Source organism: Ursus maritimus, unplaced genomic scaffold (genome assembly GCF_017311325.1).
Source record: "Ursus maritimus isolate PB19 unplaced genomic scaffold, ASM1731132v1 scaffold_5, whole genome shotgun sequence".
Classification (NCBI taxonomy): domain Eukaryota; kingdom Metazoa; phylum Chordata; class Mammalia; order Carnivora; family Ursidae; genus Ursus; species Ursus maritimus.
The window spans coordinates 58,129,427-58,149,005 of NW_024426663.1; the positions used below are offsets into that span (position 1 = coordinate 58,129,427).

Below are 19,579 nucleotides of genomic sequence, written 5' to 3' on the forward strand. Positions count from 1 at the left end.
AAGGGGTTCCAAGACCAGTGAGACTATACCAGCTCGAAGGAGCCATATACACTTATGGGTCGGTTGGAGGCCCTTCTTGGTCTGGGGTACTCAGGTGGCTCTCCCCAGAGCCCAGGGAGTCCTTGCTGCTAGGGTCGAGGGAGGAGACAGCCAGTGTGGCCGCTGGAAGTGGTGTCTGAACAAGAGCAAGTCTGAAGCATCCCTGTCCCTACTCCCCAGACCTGGCTGCATGGTGTTGAGGGGGGAGCGGTCCAGGCAATCGGACTTCATGGACGCCTATGCAGGCCCAACCCCCAGCGGCAAGGAAATACCACAAGCTTAAGCAACTGCAGAGAGGACAATTCAGAAAGCCTGTGTTGAACAAGGGCCTGTCACGGCCTGCGAGGCACCTCGGTGCCTGGGTGCCCAGGCCCCCCTACTTCTCATCAGCCTTTTCAGAGGACTGGGACGGTTTCTTCTGCGGCAAGTCTTCGAGCATCAGGCTCAACACGTGCGCGATCTCGTAGTACAGCTCCTGAAGCCTGGAAGAGGAGCGGGGGAGAGGGGGCCTGAGCTCGGGGCGGGCTCCGAGCACCCGAGCCCCGCCCACCGCAGGCCTGCACCGGCGGATTAGCCACGCCCTGTAGGTATGGGTTTGGGGAAGAGCAAGGACCGGATGGCAAGAGCCAGATCACGTCCACGGGGATCCGGGTCCGCTGCTCTACCCGTGGCCACCAGAGTAAGGTATTTCAACACATGTCAGGTTGGAGACACCGAATCCTGGGCTGTAAATGAGGGGACTATGCAGAGGTGACCAGACAGTGCCTGGCCCAGTCTTAGGCCAAACATGGAGGTTCCCTGACCCCTCCTTTGCGTTCCTCCAGTCCGTGAGGCCCTCCAGTGGGCTTCTGTCATGAAAGCAGCCTACTGGTGTCGTCCTTGCTCAAGAGTTCACTGTGACTCTGTAGGGCCCATGCCCCTCCCCTTCCTGCTCAGTCATGGCCAGGTATGACTCCAGCTAAAGCACACACAGCACGGCCCTGGGCTGGGCCAGCTCAAAGCCTCACACACTGCTTTTATAGCATCAGCCCTCATGTGACAGGTGGCAAAGGGGCAGAGACCTCCCCAGAGTCACAAAGGAAGGTCATGGCAGAACCAGGCCAGGAGCCTCAGCTCCAGCCTTGCCAACCGGTGCTCTTTAGTCTGACTTCTGCAAAGGGAGTTGTGAGGCGGGGCCTGGAGAGTCCAAGGGCCCAGCACTTCAGGGCCAGTCAGAGCAGGCTGGGGAGGGGCAGGGGAACAGAGGCCCCTGAGCCATAGGCTGTCCGCACAGCCGTGCAGCCCCCGTGCACACAGGGAGTCCTGCAGGCCCAGGAAGAGCCCCACTTCAGCCACCCTGCAGACAGGCCACTGTCCCCTTGCTTTCCCATGGCACTTGCCATGGCCCCACCCTGGCGGAAGCCTAGGGACCAGGAAAAGCCTGGTCTCCCAGGGCCAGAGGCAGTGGGGCGGGTACTGACTTGTAGATCGTAGTGTCCTGGTTGTCCAGAGTGGACAAGTAGACATCAATAAAGGGCAGGCTGGTGCCAAAATCATCCAGGACCATGGGGTCAGTGTGCCGCAGGGTCTTCTTGAAGTTCTCTACCAACTCACTGAAACTTCTGTAGTTAGCATTTTTCTAGAGAAGGAAGCATAAAGATAGGGCCATGAAGAGGAAGGCACAGGGAACTTCACGAGGGGCCCAGGCAAAGGCCTGACCCCAGCCCCACGTAAGTCCTGCACAGAATCACAGGTTCACCCTGACTCCCTCCAGCCTCGGCCCCCCTGACCACAGCAGCTTCTTGAGCCACCGTCACTGACATGAGGACAGGTGACCCAGAAAGGAACCAGTGAGAACCTGAGTGTGGCTCAGCGTGGTCTCACCCTGCCCTGTACAAACGTGGGCACAGTCAGGACAGGCAGATGACTCTAGCTCAGAGAAGGGGCTCGGGAGGGATGCGCTGGCTGCACAGGGGAGGAAGGGCAGGTGTTCGGGACCCAGCAGAGCCCCCAGTGCCCGGCCTGAGGAGCTCGGAAAGCTTAGGCTGAAAGAAGAAGGCTCGCCCCCAGGCTTTCACCTGCCGTCTCCACTGGCCCCGAAGCCCTCTTTGTGACCACTCCTTCAGGCCTGGCTGTCCCTGGGCCTGTTTCCCACCTGCCTGGAGACGGCCTACCTGCATCTGCATCAGCTTGCTGACCTCTTCCTGCTGCCGCTTTAGGATCACCTGCTTCTCCTCCATGAGCGTCACGTGCCTCTCCGCCATCAGCTCCCGCTCAAACTTTTTAATGGAGTCCTAGAGAGTGGGAAGATGGAGGTAAGATACAGGCTCTCACCGCACGCCCACCCACCCCCATCTTTCTTCTTCCCCAGCCTGCACTGCTCCTCAGCAGGAGGAACCCCCCCATCCAGGGCCAGCCCCCAACTCAAGCTGCCATCCGCAGCTGCAGGGACCCCCAAGCCCCTGTCCTGCTGACCGCTATCACGAGGTCGCGAAGAGCGGGGTTCGGGGAGAGTGGGGCCAGGCAAGGGAGGGCCCACGGAGCCACCTCCCCGCCTCCCTGGACACTGAGCCTATGGCTCCGCCTGCCCCGTCTTGGCCGAACCCCTGTCCTTACAAGAGCAGCCTCACCTCTGTGTGAATTATCATCACACCCACGAACATGCTGAGGAAGACAAAGGAGGCAAGCAGGATGAAGATGATGGTGAACGTCCGGCTAAGAGCCAAGTTGCGGTTGTCCAACTGCTCCTGCAGGTCTGTCCAGCCGTCGACCTGCTTGGACAAGGCCAGGTGTGCCAAATGCCAGGGCCCAGCAGAGCAGGCCTCCCCTCACCTGTGCTAGCGCAGCCCCAGCCCCATTGAGGCGGCAGCTGGCTCTGCCTTCACATCAGCCCCTCACCGCCACCCCCACCCAATGACTCCAGTCCCTGCATGGTGGCTGCGGACGCAAGGCTCCTCGGGGTACAGAGACTACTGGCTAAGGTGCCCTGGGGGCTCTTCTCCATAAAACCTCCCATCCTTCCAAAAAATACACTGCTCTCTGCAAGGCCCTCCTTTGGAAAGACCCCAGAGTCTACCCTTCTAGTCTTGGGCTTTGCAGACTGCTTCTGGGCAGAGTCGTGATAGCCTAGTCCCAGAAAGCCTATGGGACATGGGTTTCATTTCTAAAGTAAACTTGATCGCAATGAGTTATCTTTCGAGAATTCTCTGAAAGTTTTACATCCCTATGGGATGAATGAGATTGCTCTAGGGAGTCACAAGATCAGAGAGAGGAATGGACCCCTGGCCAGGGCCCTGACCTCTGCTTGAGCCAGCCTTCAGCATCCCGAGCCCAGCTGAGTACCTGAACATGAGGAGGACCCCATGTGAGGCCCAGCCTGTCCACGCACCCACACCAGGTGGCGCTCCCTTCTTAAGGTCCCAGCCCCCACCCGTGTTTCCAAACACAGTACCGTGGCCAAGCTGAAGAGGGTGAAGAAGGCCACAGCCAGGTTCCCCCAGTTATTCGTGTCACCCCTGTCTGGAACTCCAAACAGGCAGAAGCCCAAGATAGCGAAGATGAACATGAGGACGAACAGCAGGATGAGGACGGAGGCCACGATGTAGGCTGTCTGCCCCACGGCAGTGATGAGTGTCTGCAAGGCAGAGGCACTAGGGCTAGGCCAGGCTGCCAGGCTGAGTGGGGCTCAGTGGACAGGTCCAGTCTGCCTGGACCCCAGCTGGCCCCAGCATCCAGTGCCAGGCCCCGTAAAGGGATGGATGGATGGACGGATGGATGGCTGGCTGGTTGGCTGGCTGGCTGGGTGGATGGATGGATGGATGGATGGATGGATGGATGGATGGATGGATGGCTAGGTGGGTGAATGGATGGATGGCTGGGTGGGTGGGTGGGTGGATGGATGGATGGATGGGTGGCTAGGTGGGTGGATGGATGGATAGCTGGGTGGGTGGGTGGATGGATGGGTGGATGGATGGATGGGAACTGTGCCCAAACTGTGGGCTGGACCAGTCCAATAGTGGTTGAGCAGTGCCTGGCCTCCACCCTCAGTCACCCATGGGCAGATGGTTCTCAGGCCCGGATGTCTCCCCATCAGCACCACTAGCCATGCCACTTGAGCCCCAGCCTGCCTCTGTGGTCATCCCAAGGTGTCCTGTTCCTGCCTGTCAGCTGAGGGCCTGCCCTGCATGCTCTGCCAGGCCAGGAGGAGTAGGGGAGCTACCCTGGGAGTGGGAATGACAAAGGCTGAGAAGAATGTGCCTTCCCATTCTTTCTGAGTCCTGTTCCACAGGCAGGTCTCTGCCCCGTGCCCTCAGTCTTCCCCGAGGAAGTGGGCCTCTGTCTTGCCTCCCACCATGTTGACCGCTCCTGGGAAGCACAGCATATGGCCCCTCATCATTCATTCTCCATGCCCCAGAGTCTGGCACACAGTTGGTCTCAAGACACGGTCACCTACCTAGATACTGCCACAGACATCATTTCAAGGCACGTGGGCATTATAATTTTTCACATCTCAAGATGAGGAAGCAGAGGCTCAGAAAAGCAAAAGGCTTTGGCCAATACACCGGCAGAGCTAGGACCAACTCTCGAGCCCTTTGCCTTGTGCCACCAACCTCATCTACTAAGGCCCCCTTTTCCAGGTCAAGAAACCGTTTATTGGCTTCACACTAGGCAAGGAGGCACTTGAGAGAGCTGGGCCCCAGGACAGTGAAGCGCTGACAGTCTGGGATGACTTGGGAAGCAGAAAGGTGAGCAGGGAGCCTCAGTGCTGCCCTCCACATGGACTGGCTGGACAGCTGCCTGCAGAGGGGAACACGTCCCTCTCCTTGGGAAAAGAAAATCAGTGCTGGGGGATTAATTCCAGAAGAGGTGAGATGTACAAAACTCTCTCTGTGAGACAGAGAAAGAACTTCTTTCCCAAGAACTACTACGAGGGAAGAGAAATGCTGCCCTGGGACACAGTCCGTAGAAGAGGCCTGCCCAGGCGTGCAGGGAAGGGGCAGCCCTGAGCAGGAGAACCTGAAGCACCAGAGAAGGGTGGAGGACAGGCGCAAGCTGGGGGGTCCACTTCTAGGCCAGCCCGAGGCCCAGTGTGACCTGAGGCGAAAGCCAAGCAGCCTCGAGAATAGCCATGGAGAAGAGGCCATGCTCTCCAGAAGCCCTGACATGTGGGACTCCTGATGGCTGGCCTTGACAATGTCCTTCCAGCACAGTCCAGGCGGGCCCCATCAGTCAGCAGTCCAGAGGTACAGAAATCCAATCCCAGTGGATGGTTGCCCAGAACCCCACAGGCTGGTAGCTCCTTCCCAAGGAAGTCCTGGGCTTTCAAAGCTACAACCTGGCCCGCATGGGTGCCTGATTTTGAATTCCCAAACTCTTTGGGGAAGCAATTCCTCACCCCCAGTTCAGCTCTCCCAGGCTCTGGATCAAGCCACAGCTGCCCTCCTGGCCCAGGGCATTCAGGCTATGGAGAGGATCTGAAGGCAGGGCAGGTGCCCAGGCCACACCACTCTGAGAGGGCCCTTCTGTGCAGCTGGCCGGATGTGCGGAAAGTGATGAGCTCTAAGGCACAGGAGCCCAGCATCAGAAGGTCGTCCTTTGGGCTGAAATGCAGATGAACAGGGACACTGTGGCCCTTGGGTGCCCAGCCCACAGACCCTCTCTTTGTGCAAAACAACATGGAACTATTTCCTCGTCGTACAGGTTTACTGCCATTAGAGGGAGCACAGAGTGTCATTTTAATTCATCATGGGACAGGAGCCAAGAATGTGCCAGAGTGCCAGCTCTGTGGGCTCTCAGGCTGTGACTCTGTTAAAGCCTCATTTCGACTTCAATGAATGGAAATTAGCAGAGGTACAGGTCCCACCTCTGGCACCTCCAGCTCCTCCTGGCCAGCGTACAGATGTGTAATCTAGGGTCACTTCTGTGCCCCGAGGGACCTGCGGGCCTGTGATATCCCAAAGGCCGTAGGCAAGCCACAGCCAAGAGGCCTGGTAGTCCCCAGGGAACAACTTTGGGATACAAGGCTCTGCTGGATGACAGAAACCCCTGCGGTCAAACACGGGCCATGGATGTCTGTGTGAATATTCTGTCTGCGAGCCCGTGGGTCTCTGGTCAAGTCTACAAGAACCAAAGGCTGAACAAAGGCTTGCAGTCACCAAGCACAGGCTGAGCTCTGGGACAGACCTTGGCCAGCGGGGAGGGCTGTCCTCTCGTCACTAGATACCTGCCCTGGAAAGATGGGGAGTCCCTGCCAGGCCCTAAACCTCAAGCACTTTCTGACCAGGCTGCCACAACAGAGCCAAGATGATGCGCTCGGCAGACAGCTCGTGCCCTCAGCTTCACAAGGTGCCAGTCTGAGTCACTGTCCCTCCCCCAGACCCTAGTATTCTATGGCTCCCTCCTCCCCCCATGCAGCCCTGGGCTTCCTTTCCCTCAGCCCACAGCCATCACCCTCCTTCCTCACATGCCTCCCGGAGGCCTCTGCCACCTTCGTTCCATGGTGACCTCTCTCCTGGCCTCGCCTGAAACCTCGTTCCTCAGCAAGACATCACTCCTCAGCAGCCCACTCAAGGGAGGCTGCCTAGTCCCCACTGGCCTGATTCAGGAGGCCACTCCTGCTGCACCCTTGGAGACCCTACCTCCATGGGTGAAGCCCTTGCTTCTAGAAAGAGAGAGCCTTCTAGCTAGCCACTCCTCCTCGTGTCTTGGAATCTCTGCCTCCAGGCTCCATGCCATGCTGCTATCTTCCTGGGGAGCTTCAGCATCCCTATGGAATATCAACCATCCCCCAGGCCTCTTTGACCCCTGACTCCCTCATCCCCAGTGACCCTTGCACCACTTTAGGCTCCTGCTCCCTTGGTGTCCAACACCTGCAAAAAGCAGCCTACACTTCCGATTGTCTGACCGTTCCCTCAGTCTGAGGTACCCATCACCCAGCATCCACCTCCCAAGGGCCTCTTGTCTTCTTTCCCGTCCACCTGCCCTACCACCGTCCCTACCTGACGTGGACTCCAGTGCCCGGCACCTCTGACTCTCCCCTCCCCCGCTTCTAGGACACATTATAGGGTCTATCCCTGGCCTACAAACAAGGGGAGCCACTCGGGTTTGAAAGGAAGGCTGCTGTGCTTTGATGTATCCTTTAAAGATTCTCCCTAGATGCAGGGGCATTGCTGTCCCAGGACTCTCTCAGTAGTGTGGGAAGCCAGTGCAGGAACCCTGATGAGGGTGGGTGGTGATGGAGAAAAGATGATGGCTGGTGGGTGTGGGGCAGGGGGAGAAGAGGTGCACAGGTCACTACGTAGGAGGCCATGCAACAGGACTTTGAGACAGCAGCGTCAATGCTGACGCTCAAATTTATGACCTGGCTATTGAATGGAGGTGGGTTGCAGCCTTCACAGAAGGACACAGCACAGGAGGAGGGGCCAGGGTCTGGGGTATGAGGGTCAGGGAGAGTGATGACTTCCAGCTCAGGCAAGATGGGTTTGAGGAGCACGTGAGACATCCAGGAGGCCGTGCATCTGGAGGTCAGAGAGAAGCGTGGGCACGTGAAGACCCCTGACATGTGGAAAAGATCACCCAAAGAGGATATGCAGAGTGGGGGGGCAGGTGAAGAGAACTCGGGGTACAGTCTTGAGAAAACAGCACGCACCCAAGACATCGAGCTCAAGACGCTGGAGGACGGGGTGCCACGTGACGGGCTGCCACGTGACGGGCTGCCAATGGAACTGACCGGTGGACCTGGTGACAAGGAGGTTGTTGACTACCTCAGAGAGGCTCATTCCTTTGGAGGGAAGAAGCCAGGGCACAAATGACAAGGACGGAAGCGGGGAGCAGGAGTTATGGCCACCTCTTTCCAGGAGCCTCACCATGAAGGGAAGGACAGGAGGCCTGGCCTCCGCTGTCTGGGAGGGGCCCCACGGGCATGTGACTATGTGAGAGCATGCAATGAGTGAATGGGGGTCTGTGGCAGGGGGAGTTCTTCAACATTGTCCTCATCTTGTACCCCAGGCCTGGGGCTGCTTAGCGTAGGGCCCAGGTCCCAGACAACCACCCCGGCTGGGCTAGGGGCAGTCTCTCAGCAAAACAGGCCGACACACACCCGAGCTGGTCAAATGGGTCCAAAGCAGCCCCTCCCTGGAGAAGTGTGGACACGGGCACAGGGCAAACATACTGTGGCCAGGATGGATGCTTCGGGGCACGTTGGGTCAGCTAGGAGGGGGTTTCTGAAACCTTCTGGGCCAAAGAAAGACCGGTCACCCCACGACTTCTCAGCAGGAGCACCATTCCTAGAGCTGCCTGAACTAAGTAATGAGACTGTTTCCATCAAGAAAAGCAGCGGATTTTTGGCTGTGTGGGGAAAGCATACAATTGAAAGTGAGCGGCCAGCGCCACCGAAGAGCTGGAGGCCCCTGCAAGTGTAGTTCGAAGGGCCTGTACCATAAGAAAGCCAGTCCCTCTGGTAGCATGCGGGAGAGGGAAAGCTTGCGTGGCCCCTGCCATCAGCCACACCTTTCCTATCTCAGCTGCGGCATCTAACTGCCGAGTGACCGTGGGTCTCAATTTCTTTATCTGCAAAATATAGCTAATGATACTCTTCCTCAATTGTTTTAAGATGAAATGAGGTAACAGGGGTAGAGATCGACCTGCCACACAGCAGGATTCAATAACTGGATGATGGTGGTGGAATGATTATTTCATCAGGGGCTGGTGGGCAGAGGGGCCCCGCTGCCTGCGCTCCCAGCCCACGGCACCCCCAGGCCACTCACGCGGATGCCACGGCTGTAGGTGATAAGCTTGAGGATGCGCAGGGACTGCATGCCGTCCGCGATGTTGAGGTAGAGGTAGTGCTTGCCCTTGAATCTGCGGAGACCGTAGGGGATGAAGATGGTGATGATAATGATTACATCCAGCAGGTTGTAGCCATCCTTCCAATAGTTGATGGGGTCCACGTAGAGCTTCATGCAGAACTCGGAGCTGTAGATGGACACAAAGACCAGCTCGGAGACCTGCGGGGGTGCCGAGGGTCAGAGGGTCAGGCCAGGCTGCAGAGCCCCATAGTTCCGCCCTCTTCCTCCCTGCCAGTCGGCTGTGCGCAGCTCGGGGGCAGGGTACTCCCTGGTCACCCACGTGAGAGAGGAAACCCAGGCGGAGTGGCAGGCCCACAGCGGACACACCGTGTGCCTGATTCTCTTCCCCTTCTGCATCTTCCCTTGCTGCAGCCCTAAGCCTGGGGCTACGTCACACCCAGGGTGCTTGAAAATGACCATCTAGACCCCCGTCTAAGGCAACTCAACATGTCAGGTTACCTGAAATGAGCTTTCCCAAAGAGAAGATCCCAAGAGTTTTCTGGCCAACCTGAATATCCAAACTTTTAGGAACAGAGATGAGATACTCAAATATCTACTAATGTTTATCCATTCACCGCACATACTAAAAATCAGTTAACTGGGGCGCCTGGGTGGCACAGCGGTTAAGCGTCTGCCTTCGGCTCAGGGCGTGATCCCGGCGTTATGGGATCGAGCCCCACATCAGGCTCCTCTGCTATGAGCCTGCTTCTTCCTCTCCCACTCCCCCTGCTTGTGTTCCCTCTCTCGCTGGCTGTCTCTATCTCTGTCAAATAAATAAATAAAATCTTTAAAAAAAAAATCAGTTAACTGTTTCTAAAGAACATTCTGCTCTTTCTCCACTTCTATACTTTAAGAAATAATGTTATTCAAATTCTTCTCATGCATCTACAACGCCAGTGGCTTTGATTTTACCAAAAGGTACTTTCTGAGTGATCTAACTTTTTCCTTATTATCAGTACATTCATTCATGGAAGCAGCTTTGATTAAGCACCCCCAGGAGCCAAGCAAGAACTGTTTTAGCGTGGGAAAACGCAGCAATGAACATGACAGAAAATGGTCGGCCCCCAGGAAGCGTATGGTCTACAAGGGGGAGACAGAAGTGAAGGCTCAAACAAATACATAGATAATATAACACCACGTAGGAAGGAAGGGGAGTAAAGGGGAACAGCCAAAGGAGACAGGAGCACTGGTCAGGTCAGGGCAGGAGAGTCTTGGCAGCTATTTTTGAAAAGGTGGCGAGTGGAGGCCTTGGAATGGAGCCCTAATAGAAACTGGGACAAAGTGCTGCAATGGCGAGTACAAGGGCCTTCAGGTGAGAAAGGGTTTGTTCGAAGCACAGCAAAGTCCACATGGCTGGAGCAGAAAGGGGTGAGCCGAGCAGGAGATGCCGTTGGAGGGGCAGGTCACAAAAGGCAGGCCTGGTGAGAGCTTGGAGGATTCTGAACAAGGGAGTGATAGGAAGAAATTGACATTTTTAAGAGATCTCCATGGAAAAGAGACTGGTGGGGAGCTGGCAAGAAGGGCAAGTGAGGGGGTGGCTTAGGGAGGAAGAGACAGATAGCAGGAGAATGATTTCTCACAGTCACCCAGCAAGAGGGGAGGTTAGACCGGACTGGACCAGGGGCTGGTGTGGCATCGAAGGGAAGAGGGAGGAGCCTGTATTTTGTAGGCTGCCATGTCAGGACTTGCTGCTGGAGTTCAGGGTGCACAGGGAAGACAGGAGGCCAAGGAAGACTCTAGTGCTTCAGACAGAGCAAGTGGTTCCGTGGTGATGCTTTCCCTGAGGTGAGTTTGGGGTGAGCTGAAGTGGGCTGGAGAGAGTTTCTGGAGGGAAACAGGGAGGTTTTTGAGATACATCACCTTTTTAATATATGTCAGATGTTGCCACTGGAAATTGTAGCTCAAGCCACAACTATCCATTCAGAGAACATTGGGGCAGCTGGTGTTTGTATCTGCCCTGCATACTCATGTTTGTGGCCCCCCCCACTTGGCAACCATTTACATACATTTTAATTTTTTTAACTAGTATGTAATATTTAAGATACACATAAAGGCATAAAGAATAATATAATGAACAACCGCATACTAAACCCAGCTTAAGAAATAAAATACTGCCATTGCAGACAGTCTCCTGTGTAGCCCTCACAGACCAAGGCCCCTTCCCCTCCCACAAAGCTAATCCTACGGAAAATCTGTAGCAGGTCAGTCATGTATTTTATACTCTTACCACATATGTATCCCTCAAAGTACAGGGCGTTCTTTTGCATTTTTTAGACATTACACAAACAGCATCTGACTTTTGATTTCAGCTCAGGTCATGATCTCAGGGACTTGAGATCGAGCCCCAACCCCCCACATGCACTCACTCTCTCTCTCTCTCTAAAATGGATAGTTTTTTTTAACATTTTATTTATTTATTTTAAAGAGAGAGAGAGCACAAGCACGGGGAGTTGCAGAGAGAGAGGGAGAAGCAGGCTTCCTGCTGAGCAGAGAGCCCGATAGGGGCCCAATCCCAGGACCCTGGGATCATGACCTGAGCTGAAGGCAGACGCTTCACCAACTGAGGCACCCAGGCACCCCTAAAATGGATCAATCTTTCTAAAAATAAACAAAACTGTGAGATTCATCTATGTTGATATGTGTAAACCTAGTTTATAGTTTTACTACTATGTAGTAATACCACTCATGAAAATACTGTGATTTATTTATCTAGTTACCCACTGGGTGATATTTGCCTTGTGCGTAATTTTTACTATTGCAAAAAGCATACAGTACAAAAAGGGTGAGTAATTTGTGTATGTTTTATCACATCCATGTGTAAAGCTTCCCTCGGTTACAGGCCTAGGAGTGGAATTAGCGAGTTGTAAGAAATGAGCCTCTTCAGCCTCACCGGAGAGGGAGAGGTGTTTTCTGAAGCTATTGGACCAGCTCAATACCACAACATTCCTACTGCTCCACAGGCTTCCCAATGCTTTCCACTGTCGAACTTCTGCACTTCTGTCAGTCTGATGAAGATGCAATGGTATCTTATTTTTTATTTTACTTGTCATTTCTCTAATTAATGAAGCTGGATGTCTTTCTATATATTTAAATTGTAAACTGCTTGTTTCTTATTTTTTGCCAAATTCTCAGCTGGATTGTCTTGTTTTGTTTTTTTCTTATTAGCCTGCAAAACAGTCAATTTCTCAGATATTTTGAATCCTGATTCTTTACCTGTTACATGTGTTGCAAAGATCATCTCTGATGCTGACTTATGTTTTCACCTTTTCAATGATCCTTTGATGAACAGAAGTTTAAAATCTTAATGGAATCAAATGAACCAAACTGTTTTTTCATGACCTATTTATTTTGTGTTTTAAGAAACCTTCCCCTCCTGAGATCATGTAAGTATTCTGTATTTTCTTCTGAACATTTTGAAGTGCCGCTTTTCACGCTGGGTCTTTAACCCAGTTGTGTCTGCTGTGAGGCAGGCCGAGATCCATTACATGCTTTCTCCTCACGCACTACCAGCGGTCCCAGTACTGTTTCCTGCAGAAGGCGCCCTTTGGCCACTCGCCCACAGCGGCCAGCGACAGGGACCAGGTCTCTCTACCGACCAGGGTCTATTTCCCAGCACTCTGGCCTGTTGCATTGGCCTCTGTCTACTGCTTCCTCACCCTGCCTTCATTACGAAAGCGCTACACAAAGTCTTGTTATCTGGTAAGTCTAGGCTTCTCTCCCCTTTTAACTTTCAAGGTCATCTTGTTTTTTGTCCTCTGTCCTTCCCCCCTCTCGTACTCTTGCTTGCTCTCTGTCTTTCAAATAAATAAAATCTTTTTTAAAAAGTCACACATCTTTTATTAGATTTATTAAATCTTTCGTCTAAGTATTTTTCATATTTTGTTATTGGAAGTGCTGTTTTATAGCTGATATAGTAAATATAATTAATTTATTAATCATATATCCAGCAAACTTGCTGGACTTTATAAGTGTTAACTGTATTAATTAGTATTAACTTTATTAATTAACAATTTTTTTCAGATTCTTTCGGAAGTTCTATGCAGAAATGACAGTATTTTTCTAAACCTCGAAAGAGAATACTGCTTAAGTTTCACCCCTGTGTGTGAATTTTGATACAAGTTTTATATAGGTACCCTTAACTGGGTTAAAAATAAGTCCTTTCTATTCCTAGTTTGTTAAGCTTTTATCTTTCTTTAAATTATTTGTTAAAATTTATTTATTAGAGAGAGCACCAACAGGGGAAAGGGGCAGAGGGAGAGGGAGAAGCAAACTCCCCACTGAGCAGGGAGCCCGACATGGGGCTTGATCCCAGGACCCTGAGATCATGACCTACCCGAAGGCAGATCCTTAAGGAACGAGCCACCCAGGTGCCCTGCTAAGTTTGTATCTTTATAGATACTCATGATAAGCTTTTTTTCTGCATCTCTTGAAATTATCTTTCAGGGTTTTTTTCTCCTTTAATATTTTAAGCTGGTAATAAAATATGTAGATTTTTCTATTACTTGCATTCCTGAAAAAAAAAAAAACAACTTGGCAATGATATATACTCTTTTTCATCCATTTTCTAATTCGGTTTCCAGCTGTTCTGTTTGGGATTTTGGGTTAATGTTCATATAATTGGGTGTAATTTTTCTTTCTCATACCGTCCTTGTCTAGTTTTGGCATGAAGGTTATACTAGCCTCACAAGATGAATTGTCTGGGGGCAGGGCAGATATTCTCATTTATCTAATCACCGCAAGCATTTTATATGTTTGGAATTGTATCTTCCATGAATGTAAAACCATCTAGCCCAGGTTAGTTTGTAGGTTTCAGGGATAAAATTTAACTACTAATTCAATGCTTTATAGCCATTAAAAGAAATACAAGGACATATAAAGATTATTTCATGTTTTTGGCTTTTTATTGAAAGTCGTGTAGATTTTTTTCTAGAAAATTCTTATTCCAGCTAGGTTTTCAAATTCATTGGCATAAAATTATTACATTTCTTATATTTACTGTATCTGTAATTTTCCTTTGAAATCCCTAACATGAGGGGTGCCTGGGTGGCTCAGTTGATCAGGCATCATTTGCCTTAGGCTCAGGTCATGATCCCAGAGTCCTGGGATCAAGCCCCGTGCCAGGCTCCCTGCTCAGCGGGGAGTCTGCTTCTCCCTTTCCCTCTGACCCTCTCCCCTGTCATACTCTTGCTCACTCTTTCTCTCTCTCAAATGAATAAATAAAAAATCTTAAAAAAAAAAAAAAAAACCTAACATGATTCAGGGCTTCCATTTGTCTTGTCTCATGAACAAAGTTATTTTATAATTGTTTTCTAAGATCTAACTTTGGCTTTGTTGATACTTTCTATTGAACCCTTGCTTTCTAGTTCATTAATTTTTGCCCTTATCTTTATTATTTCCTTTTTTCTACTTTCCTTTTTCTCTTCTACTTTTCTTCCTTTTTTCCTTTTTTTTTTGATTTTATTCTGTTGGTCTTTTCCAAAAGGTCAGCTCATTAATTTTTTAAATTGAGGTATAATTCATGTACCATAAAATTCATCATTTTAAAGTGTAAAATTCAGTGAAGGGGATTTAGTTTTGAGTATTCATAACCTCTGTTTTTGATTATGGTAAAATATATACATGACATTAAAATTATCATATTAACCACTTTTAGGTGTACAATCAATTCAGTGCAATGAAGTGCATTCACAATCTTGTGCAACCATCACCACCATCCATTTCCAGAACTCTTTCATCCTCCCAAGCAGAAGCTCTGTATCCAATAAACAGTAACTTCAGGTTCCCCTCTCCCGCATCCCCCAGGGAACTCCATTCTACTTTCTATATGAATTTTACTATTCTAGGTACTTCATATAGATGAAACCATACAATATTCACTCTTCTGTGCCTGGTTTATGTCACTTAGCATAATGTGTTCAAGGTTTATCCACATGGTAGCATGTATTACAATTTCATTCTTTTCTAAGGCTGAATAATATTCCATTTTACGCATAGACTACATTTTCTTTCTCCATTCATAGTCAGTGGACACATGATTTGCTTCCACCTTTTGGCTACTGTGAAACAGCGATGGTGCTGTGAACACTGGTGTACAAGAATCTGTTTTAGTCCCTGCTGGATCATATGGCAATTCCACATTTAACTTTTTGAGATGTTTTCTAGAGCGACATGATTTTACATTCATACCAGAAATGCACAAGGGTTCTCATTTCTTCATGTCCGCATCACCAACACTTGCTCTTTTCCATTTCACGGTTTTTGTTTTTATAATAGCTGTAATAGTTGGGGTGTGGAGTTGTATCTTACTGTGATTTTGATTTGCATTTCCCATTCTAATGACTAGTGATTTTGAACATCTTTTAATGTGCTTATTGGTTATTTGCATATCTTCTTTGGAGCAATATCTGCTCAAGTCCTTTGGGTGTTTTTTAATTGGGTTGTTTCTTTTGTTGTTGTCATTACTGTTGAGTTGTGGGAGCTCTTTATATATATTATAACCATTTATCAGATTCACCATGTGCAAATATTTTCTCCCTTTCTGTGGCTTATCTTTTCATTCTCTTGATAGTTCCCCGAGACTCACAAATGTTTTTATTTAATGAGGTCTAATTTATCTACTTTTCCCTTTTGTTGCCTGTGCTTTCGGTGTCATACCTAAGAATCTATTGCCAAATTCAAGGTCATGAACATTTACCCCTACGTTTTCTTCTAAGAATTCTAGCTTTTATATTTAGGACGTTGATCCATTTTGAGTTAATTTTTGAATACGGTATAAGGTAGGGGACCAACTTTATTCTTTTCATGTGGATATCAAGTTGTCCTAGAACCATATGATGAAGAGACTGTTCTTGCCCCAACTAAATGGTCTTGGCATTCTTGTCGAAAATCAATTAGCCATACCTAATTTGGTTTTATCCCTAGAATTTCAATTGTATTCCACAGGTCTAGGTCTATCCTTATGCAAGTGCCACACTGTTTTGATTACAATATCTCTGTAGTAAGTTCTGAAATCAGAAAGTGCAAGTCCTCCAAGTCTGTTCTTCATATTCAATATTTTCTTGGCTACTCAAGGTGCTTTGCACATTCATATGAATTCGAGAATCTACTTTTTAGTTTCTTTTTTTAAAAAGGCTCTTGCAATTTTGATAGGGATTGCATTGAATTTGTAGATCTCTCTCGGTATTTTTTGTAACAAGTCTGGGTTTTTTTTTTTAAGATTTTATCTACCCATTTGAGAGAGAGAGAGAGAGAGTACAAGCAGGGGGAGGAGCAGAAGGACAAGCAGACTCCCCACTGAGCATGGAGCCTGATGCAGGGTCCAATCTCAGGACCCCCATATCATAACCTGAGCCGAAGTCAATCGCTTAACCAACTGAGCTAGCAAGGCACCTCTGTAACAAGTCTTAACAAGTCTTCCAATCCATGAATACAGGATGTCTTTCCATTAATGTAGGTCTTATTTCTTTCACCAATGTTCTATAGTTTTCAGGACACACATCTCTCATCTCCTTGGTGAAACCTAGTCCTAGGTATTTTATTTTGGATGCTTTTGTAAGTTGAATTTTCTTAATTTCCTTTTCAGATTGTTCATTGTTTGTATATAGAAATATGACTGATTTTTGTTGTTCATCTTGTGTCCTACAACTTTGCTCAATTTCTTTAACAGTCCTAATAGGTGTGTGTGTGTGTGTGTGTGTGTGTGTGTGTGTGTGTGTGTGTAGTCTTTGGGATTTTCTATACATAATATCAAGTCACATGCAAACGAAGATAATCTCAATTTTTCCTTTCCAATTTGAATACATTTTATTACTTTTTCCTGCTTAATTGTTTTGGCTAGGACTTCCAGCATAATTTTTAAAAATGGTGAAAGCCAGTCATCTTTGTCTTTTTCCTGATCTTGGTTAGATTAGAAAGATTTCCAGTCTTTCACCCCCAGGTATGATGTTAACTGGATTTTTTCATAAATGTCCATTATTAAGTTAAGGAATTTCCCTTCTATTTCTAGTTTGTTTGGTTTGGTTTGTTGTTTGTTTTTAAGTCACGAAAGGGTATTGGATTTTGTCAAATTCTTTTTCAGCAAGAACTGATGCAAACATGGATTTTTCTTCCCCTTCATTCTACTGGTGTATTACATTGACTGACTTTCATATGTTGAAGACATTCCAGGGATAAATCTAGTAATGAATCATGGTGTCATGATCATGGTGTATAATCCTTTAAAGTACGCTGCTGGATTCCATTTGTTAGTATCTCCATGAGGATTTTTGCATCTGTATTCATAAGGAATATCTTTAGTTTTCATTCCTTGTGACGTCTTGTCTGGCTTTGGGATCAGGGTAATGCTAGACTGATGTAATGAATTCAAAAATGTTCCTCTTCTATTTTTTGGAAGTTTGAGAAGCGCTGGTATTCATTCTTCTATAAATGCAGGGGAAAGGGTAGCCTGGGTGGTTCGGTCAGTTAAGCATCTGCCTTTGGCTCAAGTCATGATTCCATGGACGTGGGATCGAGCTCCAAGTTGGGCTCCCTGCTCAGGAGAATCCCCTCTCCCTCTGCCCTTCCCCCTGCCTATGGTCTCTCTGTCTCTCTCTTAAATAAATACATACATACATACATATATACATACATACAGGAGAAAATTAACTAGTGAAGCCATCTGGTCCTGGGCATTTCTTTGTTGGCAGGTTTTTGATTAGTGATTTTAACCTCTTTACTTATTATAGGTCTGTTCCAATGTCAGTTTTCTATTTTTTTCTTAAGTCAGTTTTGCAGTTAGTATGTTTCTAGGAATGTATCCATTTCATCTAGGTTGTCTAATATGTTGGCATCCAATTGTTTATAGTATTCTCCTATAACCCTTTGTATTTCCATGAGGTCAGTAGTAATGTCCCAACATTCATTTCTATTATTAGTAATTAGAGTCTTCTCTCATTTTCTTTAGTCAATCTAAAGTTGTCAATTTTGTTGATCTTTTCAAAAAATTAAATTTTGAATTTGTTGATTTTGTCTCTTCTCTGTTTATCTCACTCTAATCTTTTTTTATTTTCTTCTTTCTGCTAGCTTTTGGTTTGGTTTGCTCTTCTTTTTCTAGTTCCTTAAGGTCTAAAGTTAGGTTATTAATGTAAGATCTTTTCTCTTTCCTAATGCAGGCATCTACAGGTATGTATTTCCCTCTGAGCACTGCTTTTGCTGCATCCTGTTTTATTATGTTTAAGTTGAAGTATATTGACATACAAAATTATATTAGTTTCAGGTGTACAACAGTGATTTGACATTTATATACATTATGAAATGCTCACCATAGTAAGTGTAGTTACCATGTGTCACCATACAAAGTTGTTACAGTATTATTGACTATATTCTTTATGTGCTATGTTGTATGTTCATTTTCATTTACCTTAAAGTATTTTTAATCTCCCTTGTGATTTCTTCTTTGACCTATTGGTTATTTAAGAGTATTTCCATATATTTCAAAAATTTCCAGTTTTCCTGCTGTTATTGATTTCCAGTTTCATTCCATTGTTGTCAGAAAAGATACTGTGTATGATTTCAATATTTTTAAATTTATTTCATCTTGTTTTATGGCCTAACATATGGTCTATCCTGGAGAATGCTCCATATGCATTTGAGAAAAATCATTGTATTTTCTTGGTGAATTGACCTTTTTGTCAATAGGTAATGCCCCTGCCTCTTATAACAGTTTTTGCCTTAATGTCTATTTTGTCTGATACTGGTATAGCCAACCCAACTCTCTTTTCATTTCTACTTGCATGGAATATCTTTCTCCATTCTTTAACTTTTAACCTATTTCTATCTTTTGATCTCAAATAAATCTTTCGTAGACAGCATATTTTAAAAAAAAATAACCCATTCTGTCCTAATTGGAGAGCTCAATTCCTCTACATTTAAAGTAGTTACTGATAAAGAAGAAATATCTCTGCCATTTTGCGATTTGTTTTATATATGTCACATCTTTTTTGTTCCTTAATTCCTCCATTACAGCATTCTTTTGTGCCTGATTCTTTTGTAGTGTACCACTTGGGTTCCTTTCTCATTCTTCTTCTGTATATTTTTTCATTAATTTCTTGGTGGTTACTCTCATGATTACAATTAAGCTCTTATACTTGTAACAATCTATTTTTCATTAATACAACCAGAGCTTCAATAGTAGATAATTTTGTTTCCTTAGAGCTCCATCCCCACCTTACGTTTTTATTGTCACAAAATACATCTTTATATGTTGTGTACCCATTAACTATAATTATTGTTTTATGCATTTGTATTTTAAACCATATATATTTTTAAACCATATATATATATATATATATATATATGGTTTATATATATATATATGGTTTGGCTTCAAGTTACTGTCTAGTTTCATTTCCACCTAAAAGACTATCTTTAGCATTTCTTGTAGAGCCTCTAGCAGCAAACTCTCTCAGCTTTTGTGTATCTGGAAATGTCTTAATTTCTCCTTTTTTTTTTTTTTTTAAGTAGGCTCCATGCCCAGCATGGAGCCCAGTGTAGGGCTTGAACTCATGACCCTGAGACCAAGACCTGAACTGAAATCAAGAGTCAAATGCTTAACTGGCTGAGCCACCCAGGTGCCCCCGCCTTCATTTTTTGAAAGACAGTTTTGCTGGATATAGAACTGTTGATCAACAATATTTTTCTCTCAGTACTTGAAATATGTTCTGTCACTTCCTTCTGTC

At 47.4% G+C, this 19,579-nt stretch overlaps 1 protein-coding gene across 1 annotated transcript in view; it reads right to left on the minus strand.

Annotated features, from left to right (window-relative positions):
• Positions 1-344: 344 nt before the first annotated feature.
• CATSPER3 (cation channel sperm associated 3) overlaps positions 345-19,579 on the minus strand; it is a 31,068-nt gene continuing 11,833 nt past the window's right edge. The window contains exons 3-8 of the mRNA XM_008691592.2: positions 8,784-9,023; positions 3,470-3,652; positions 2,649-2,789; positions 2,193-2,312; positions 1,500-1,657; positions 345-521 (exon numbers count right to left, since the gene is read on the minus strand). Coding sequence (XP_008689814.1) covers positions 416-521; positions 1,500-1,657; positions 2,193-2,312; positions 2,649-2,789; positions 3,470-3,652; positions 8,784-9,023 — 948 coding nt within the window. The 3' untranslated portion in view covers positions 345-415. The remainder of the gene's footprint in view (positions 522-1,499; positions 1,658-2,192; positions 2,313-2,648; positions 2,790-3,469; positions 3,653-8,783; positions 9,024-19,579) is intronic.